The sequence below is a fragment of the Protobothrops mucrosquamatus genome, unplaced genomic scaffold (genome assembly GCF_001527695.2).
Source record: "Protobothrops mucrosquamatus isolate PMUCROS unplaced genomic scaffold, P.Mucros_1.0 scaffold3701, whole genome shotgun sequence".
In the NCBI taxonomy this organism is placed as follows: domain Eukaryota; kingdom Metazoa; phylum Chordata; class Lepidosauria; order Squamata; family Viperidae; genus Protobothrops; species Protobothrops mucrosquamatus.
The window spans coordinates 38,964-46,710 of record NW_015389656.1 but is presented as its reverse complement, the minus strand read 5'-3'; the positions used below and the strand labels follow the sequence as shown (position 1 = coordinate 46,710).

Sequence of the window (7,747 nt, the reverse complement as noted above, 5' to 3'; positions counted from 1 at the left end):
GTTTACTAGGAGCAGTAAAGCTGGTTATTAAATTCCTTTTTAAAAGGTTACTAGAGATTTTCAGCAACAAGAACCTACATGGTAGATGGTGACTACATTACATTAAGATTTTTCTTTGAACCAGCATCCAAAATGCCCCCTTGACATCCTTGTTTCTCAGGCTGTAGATCAGAGGGTTGAGCATGGGAGTCAGAGCCCCATATGCTAAGGATATGACCTTGGCCTTTTCAGAAACAGATTTCCCTTCGGGTCTCAAGTACATGATCATGATTGTTCCGTAAAAGACACTGACCACAGCAAGGTGAGAACTACAGGTGGAGAAGGCTTTTCTGCGTCCCTGGGTGGAGCTTATACATCGTATAGCCAGGCCTATGCGGATGTATGTCACCACTATGAAGCCAAAGGGAGGGAATAGAAGAAAGAGGCTGGAGATATGCATAAAGAGCTCACTGACTGTGTTGGAACAAGCCAGTTTGAGTAAGGATTGAAGCTCACATGCAAAATGGTTGATGATGCGATGGCCACAGAAATCAGTGGGCTGCAAGAGCACGTTGATCAGTGTCGTCATGAAGGCAATGGCCACTGACATGGCTACTAGATAAAAGCATAATTTCCAACTCATGATCTGCGTGTAGTATAATGGCTGACATACAGCTGCCAAGCGATCATATGCCATGACTGCCAAAACAATACACTCTGCTACAACCAGAAATAAGCCAATGTACATTTGGACCAAACATCTGGAGAAAGAAATTGTGGGTCTGTAGATGAAGCAGTTCACCAGGATCTCAGGAAGTGCATTGTTGGTAAGAATAAAGTCTACGGTGGAAAGGACACAAATGAAGAAATACATGGGGGTGTGAAGCCGGGGGTCAGCAATGCTCAACATGATGATGAGTCCATTGCCAAGAAAGCTTATGAGATACACTATCAAGAGGAACCAAAAGAGAACAATCTGAGCTCTGGGATGTTCTGATAATCCAATCAGAATAAATTCAGTCACCAGTGATTTATTTGAAGTTCCTACTATATTTTCTCTCATTCTCCCCTGCAGGAAAGAAAGAATGGTGTGATTACTGACTACATTCAGGAGAGATGCAATACCTTCACTTTAAATGTTTAGGCTGCCAAAGCTATATAGAAAAAATAAAAATGTATCTGTTTGAAAACTGTTTGCACATCATGCTTAGACAGAATTTATTTTAACCATGATTTATTGAATACAATTGTTGGATTCTCACATGCGTGGGTTCACACACTGCATTAAGGAGTATATTGTTTGCAAACTGCAGTGACTGCATAAAATGCTAAGCCAAAACTAAATAAGCTACATTCTCTCTCATAGCAAGATATTCAAATCCACTCCCAGATTGAAGATGGAGAAATCTCTTTCCAAAAGTAATGAAAGCAGCAAGCTGAAAGCAGTAGCTTCATCCCCATCCTGGTTACTGAAACCAAACAAAAATGTCCTGAGTCAACTCATTACAAGCAATGCTGTAGTACTCAGATAATTTACAAAGTAGAATCAGCGCTGATTGCAAGGACACCATCCTTTCCTCTTTGGATCTGACAGAGCCCAAAAAGGCTTTGTACATTGTAAGCAAGGTACATTGTAAGCAAGTACAATTTGTTGCAGGGCACAGTGTTGTTACTAAACCTGAGGCATCTCTATTAAGATATCAGCCTTAGCTTCATTTTCCTTTGCTTTATTATGTTATAAGCAGTGCACTGATATTTTTTCTAATGATAATACTTTGGAATTATTGTTAGTTAAATGATGATCAGAATTTCACTTAATGACACCAGTTAATTCTTTGGGAGGGTGCAAATATTGGAGAAAATTTATGTTTCTACTCAGAATAGAAAATAGGCTGATACTTTTATTAGGAAAAACTAACCACATACTAGGTAATCCATTCTCAAACTGTCCAGGACACTTGTTTGTGCTGTACTAGAATCCAAAGGAGAGATTATAAAGCAAATTCTTGGCCTCTTCCCCAGGCTGTAATTTACCATAAAAGTGGAGATTGAGAATGGAGGTTGGTTAGAGACTAAATCTCACAAAAAGAAAAACATTCTTGGAATAAAAGATAAAGAGAGAAGAGAGAGAAGAGATACTAGCAACAAGTCCAGCCTTATCGAAACGATAAGCATTAGAATAACCAGAAGACAATAGAATTTATTTCAGCCACAGTTCCATTCTCATTCTTTTTTCTTTTTTTTTTCTTTCCTTTTTTTTGCATCAGCTTTCTGTTTAATTGAAATTTACGTCTACTTCCTTTTTCTGTCCCTCCTTTTTGAATTAGCTTTTATTCAGATGGATATTTTAAAGATCATTCGCCCTATTTCTGTCTCAGATTCTTTATTCACATTTAGTAGCAAATAGAAGATAGTCCTGCTTTGTCTATAGATACATGCACACACAAATATAGATACACAAACACTCCCCCCCAACACATATGATAAAGTTTGGCATCTGCACGTTGTGCTCATTTTATAGCAACTGCCTATGATTGCCAACAGGGAAAGCTGCTTCTAAAGACATGGCTTCAAAGTATCCTGTCTGGATCAAGGTCTCCATGAATTCAAGATTTCTTTTACAGATACAAACAGAGAACAGCTACCTACTTAAATTGCCTTCTGTATTTGTCTTTTTAATTCTAAAGTTTTGCTTACCCAGTGTTCTTCCAGTGATAAATGGCCAAAGATTTTTTTCATGTCTTGCAAAGTAATTGTGAAGAGCAAAGTTGGGAAAAATGGCACTATTTGCTTTCCAAGAAACTGGGGATTTGATGAAGTTTAGTTCTAGCATCATCCATTCATACGATCTTTGCTAAAGGTAGTGTTCCTCATTGTGGCTGGTTTCACTCCTGAGTTACCGCTTGAGAAGAACAACAACCACTTGAAGTGGGGGGGGGGGAATTAGCAGAAGGAGAATGTGTGAGATCTGTTCTTTGCTTTGGCGTTGAGAACAACACTGCCAGTTCCTTGAGGTAAAAGGGGTTTTTTTTCATTCTCATCTTTTCCCCAGTGGGTAATAAATGGCATTTCTGCTGGAAGAAGGCCCAGATAAAATTCCAACGACAGATTTTTAATTGAATTTCAAGGGAATTTCTTGCCCATTAGGTTTAAAGTCGAAAAAAGAAATTATTTCATTATTTAAGTTCAACTGTGCCATTCTTTTCTAGACAGACTGCTTTACAACAAAATCAGTTTTTTAGCTTCTCAGAAATTTATAGCATGAAATGGCTGTGGAAGCCAGTGCTCTGATGTCCTTCACAACCAAAAGAGAACCCAGAGGTGGGAGAATAGTTTAATGACCACATAGAAGGGGGCGGTCCCACAGGAACCTGGCCGAACCAATGGGAGACCCACCTTTGCTGACATGGAACCCTTCATTTCAGACCCACTCCCTTATTCACATCAGTTTTCTCTTTGTAGAGTCTGAAGGTGGGATGAGATGAGAGAAAACAGTCCAGAACAGACTGCTTAAAGCTATCCTCAGGGTGCCTCAGCTGCAGATAGATGATGAGGTACAAGTAGTAGTGACATGTGGATATGTTCATTGGAGGTGGCTAATGGGCCATTGTCACTCAAGGGCAAGGAGTACTCTGGATTTGTCATAGGAGGTATACAAATAATGTTAAATCCTTCAAAACATTACTACTTTATAAATTTTAAATTACCTTTTTCTCCTTGTCTCACTTTTCCTCCCTTTCCTTCTACTCTCAGGCTTTCCTAAATGAGAATGATTATAGATCTTCATTCTAACCTGGATTCCCACCAAGGCAGAGAACCAAAGCAGCTTGGAGACCATCCTGGACGGTCTCTTTTTTCATTTCTTTTTATTCTGAATGGCTCAGAGTAAACCATCCCAATATAGCTGTTTTGCCACGTTCCCCTCCCATTCCAGAAGGAAGTCATGTTGCCCTAAATCTTGTTGCCCTTCAGTGTCCTGACCACTTGCTTGGAACAGGTGTATGATGTGCTGCTGACCATATAGTTTTAATGTGCAATATTCTGAGGTTGAGATTGGGGGTCCTCAGGCTAAAATCCTAGACTCACCCAACACAATCCATTATCCAAGCCTCCTCGGAGCCTTCTGAACAGTTGCTTCCAATTCGAAATCTCAAATTTGGAATTTGGTTATTTGTGAGCAATGTTCTGATCAATTTTAAAAGGCAGCCACTACAAAGACAGAGGAATAGTGCAGCACTAAGCAGTTCAGAGGTAGACATATTTTGTTACTTTTTGAACGATTGAAAGAAGAAATGAAATATGTTCTCCTGCCATTCAAGTTCTACAATATCTTTCAGTTGCAGGGCAGGAGTAAAGAGCAAAGGTCTGAATGAGGAGGACCAGGCTTCAACTCAACCCTGGAAAGACAGAGTGACTTTGGGTTCTTGGCCACCCAGACTCAGATGATATTCCATCCTTGACTTTGGAGAGTGTGATAGCTCCCTAGACTGAGCTGGTGTGCAATTTGGGTCCTTCTGAACCCACAGCTCCTGCTCAAGAACAGGTGGCAGCCATGGCTAGGGATGGGGGTGAGACTTTGCACAAATTTATCTAATATGCCAATTACATCCCTTCCTGGATGTACATCCCTTCCTGAACACATTGCAAAGTCTTTCTCACGGTAATTCATGCCTTGGTCACCTCCCCTTCAGATTACTGCAATGTGTTCCACATGGGGCTGTCCTTGAAGACCACTCAGAAGCTTCAATTGATCCAGAATTTACTTACTTACTTACTTACTTACTTACTTACTTACTTACTTACTTACTTACTTACTTTATTTATTTATTTATTTATTTATTTATTTATTTATTTATTTATTTATTTATTTATTTATTTATCAATAAATTGATATGCCACCTATCTTGCCTAGTGGCAAGTCTAAGTGGCCTACAGACATAAAAATGAAATAAATCCTTGAAACTTTAAAACAATATTAACACTAAAATTGGTTTGAAATTGACAAGATGATAAGGATCAAGTTGCATGCAGGGAGCAGGTGGGATCTTATTTTAGTCCATTAACCACCTCCAGGAAGATATGCTCCACTTGATTGTCAGAGCGAGGTCTTCAGGCCCTTTCAGAAGGCCAAAAGAGTGAGTGCGGATCTCACCTCAGGGCCACAATATTCCAGAAAATGAGAGCCACTGCCAAAAAGGCTTTTCTCCTGGAGCCCACCTCCTGGGATTTATTGACTGATGGGGTCCACAGCATGTCCCTTCTGCCAGTGAAGTTGTAAGCGGGCCGATCCCCTTGTGATGAGCAGTTCCTCAGGTAACTTGGTTACATGCCATGAAGGGCTTTAAGGTGATAACCAACATCTTGAATTGGATCTGGAAGCAAACTGGGCAACCAGTGCAGCCCGCAGAACAGTGGTGTAACATGGGCCACCTAGGGGACCCAGAAACTACCAGCTATAGTTTCCAAATACTCTTCAAAGAAGACCGTGTTACAATAGACCAAGCATGAGATGACCAGGGCTTGACTGACTGAGTGCAGGGACTCCTGATCCAGGAAAGGACACAACTGGCATGCAGCATGTGGTTGTGCAAAGGGTCCCCTAGCCATGACTGCCACCTGTTCTTTGAGCAGGAATCACAAGTCCAGCTGGGGCAGTATAACCCAATCTAGACCTAAAGATGCTAAAGTCCCTGGTCCCAAATCTCCACACATTCAAAGCCATTTGATTTTACCAGGGTTCAGTCAAAGCCTGCTGTCCCCCATCCAAGCTGTGTTGGACCAGTATAACCCTGGCCAGAGCATATATTAGCTTGAGATCTGTATGTTAGAATGTTTAGCATTTAAAGGGTTAGGCCAGGGGTAGGCAACCCAAAACACTCAAAGAGCCACTTGGACACGTTTCCCACCGAAAACAAAACACTGGGAGCCGCAAAACCCTTTTGATATCTAAAATAAAGATAACACTGCATATATCCTTTTTTACCTTTAATATATATATGTATGTATGTATGTATGTATGTATGTATCTGTGTTTGTGTGTGTATATATAAAATAAAGGTAAACAAGGATATATGCAGTGTTATCTTCATTTTAGATGTCAAAACGGTCTCTCTCTGTCTCTCTCTTTCCTCTTTCCTTTCTCTTTCCTCTCTCCCCCTTTCTCTTTCCTCTCTCCCCCTCCCTCTTTCCTTTCTCTTTCCTCTCCCTCTCTCTCTTTCCTCTCTTTTTTCTCTTTCCTCTCCCTCCCTCTCTCTTTCCTCGCCCCCTCTTTCTCTTTCTTTCTCTTTCTCTTTCCTCTTTCTCTTTCCTCTCCCTCTTTCTCTCCCTCTTTCCTCTTTCCCTCTTTCCTCTTTTTCTCTTTCCTCTCCCCTTCTTTCTCTTTTTCCTCTCTCTTTCTCTCTCTCTTTCCTCTCTCTTTCTCTCTTTCTCTTTCCTCTTTCTCTCTTTCCTCTCTCTTTCTCTTTCTCTTTCCTCTTTCTCTCTTTCTCTCTCTTTCCTCCCTCTTTCTCTTTCCTCTCTTTTCCTGTTTCTCTCTCTTTCTCTCTCTCTCTTTCTCTTTCCTCTTTCTCTCTTTCCTCTCTCTTTCTCTCTCTTTTTTCTCTTTCTCTTTCTCTTTCCTCTTTCTCTGTTTCCTCCCTCTTTCTCTTTCTCTTCCTCTCTCTTTCTCTTTCTCTCTCTCTTTCCTCTCTCTTTTCCTTTGTTTCTCTCTCTTTCCTCTCTCTCTCTTACAGCAGCATCGTCAGGGGTCACAGCCGCCCCCAGCCCAGTCTCCTCAGCCAAACAGGCGGGGAGGGGCAGCAGGACGAGAGGCAGTGGCTCCTGTGGTGGTGGCGGCACGGCTGCATCATCCGGGGTCCCCGCCGCCCCCGGCCACCACCCCTGCTGGGACTCTGCGCTGCCTGGCCTCACCCTCTGCCTATCAATGGAGCTGCGGTGGGGACAGCGCCTGCCCAAGCCACCTGGGGGGCAGCAGGAGGAAGAAGGAGAGGAGGAGGGCGAGGAAACCGCCGCCACCACCCCAGCCAGGACTCCGCGCTGCCTGGCCTCGCCCTCCGCCCATCCGATGGAGCTGCGGTGGGGGCTGGTGCTGCGCGGCCCCTGCCAGCCCCTCCACCAGCCTGGCTGCTCCCCCCCAGGCACCCCTCTTGTCCCAGCACTCGCCTGAGCCGCCTGGGGGGCAGCAGGAGAAAGGAGAGGAGGAGGGCGAGGAAACCACTGCTGCCGCCGCCCCAGCCAGGACTCCGTGCTGCCCGGCCTTGCCCTCCGCCCATCCAATGGAGCTGCGGTGCGGGCTGGTGCCACACAGCCCCTGCCAGCCCCTCTGCCAGCCCGGCTGCTCCCCCCCAGGCACCCCTCTTGTCCCGGCGCCCGCCCAAGCCACCTAGGGGGCAGCAGGGGGAAGAAGGGGAGGATGAAGAGGAGGGCAAGGAAGCAGCTGCCAGCACCGGGCCCCAGGAGGAGGCTCTCCTCTCCTACCATTGCTGCATCTCCTTCTTCCTTCCTGGCAGCCTGGACTCCGGCGCGCCTTCCCGGCCAGCGGGGTCAATGGCCGGGCTGGCTGGGGATCGCAGGGGCTGGGTCTACCTTGGGCCACGGCTTGCGGGAGGGCTGTCCCGCTCAGCGGAGCCTCCAGCAGGCCGCTCCCAGCAGGGATCCCGGGGCTTCCCTGGGTGGCTCCAAGGCCACGAGGCCCTGGCCGCACTTCTCCCAGGGGGTGGGGCACCCAGGCACAGGGCCAATCAGGAGCCCTGCAGGAGGTAAGTCTGCC

The 7,747-nt window shown here is 44.8% G+C and overlaps 1 protein-coding gene across 1 annotated transcript; it reads right to left on the bottom strand.

The window, feature by feature from the left end:
• Positions 1 to 97: 97 nt before the first annotated feature.
• LOC107298078 (olfactory receptor 13H1-like) lies at positions 98 to 1,042 on the bottom strand. Its single transcript, XM_015827441.1, has one exon. The coding sequence runs from the start codon at positions 1,040 to 1,042 to the stop codon at positions 98 to 100; it is 945 nt and encodes a 314-aa protein (XP_015682927.1).
• Positions 1,043 to 7,747: the final 6,705 nt, after the last annotated feature.

Coding starts and splice junctions, on each gene's coding strand:
- LOC107298078 (XM_015827441.1), bottom strand. CDS start 1,042: ATGAGAGAAAATATAGTAGGAACTTCAAATAAATCACTGGTGACTGAA.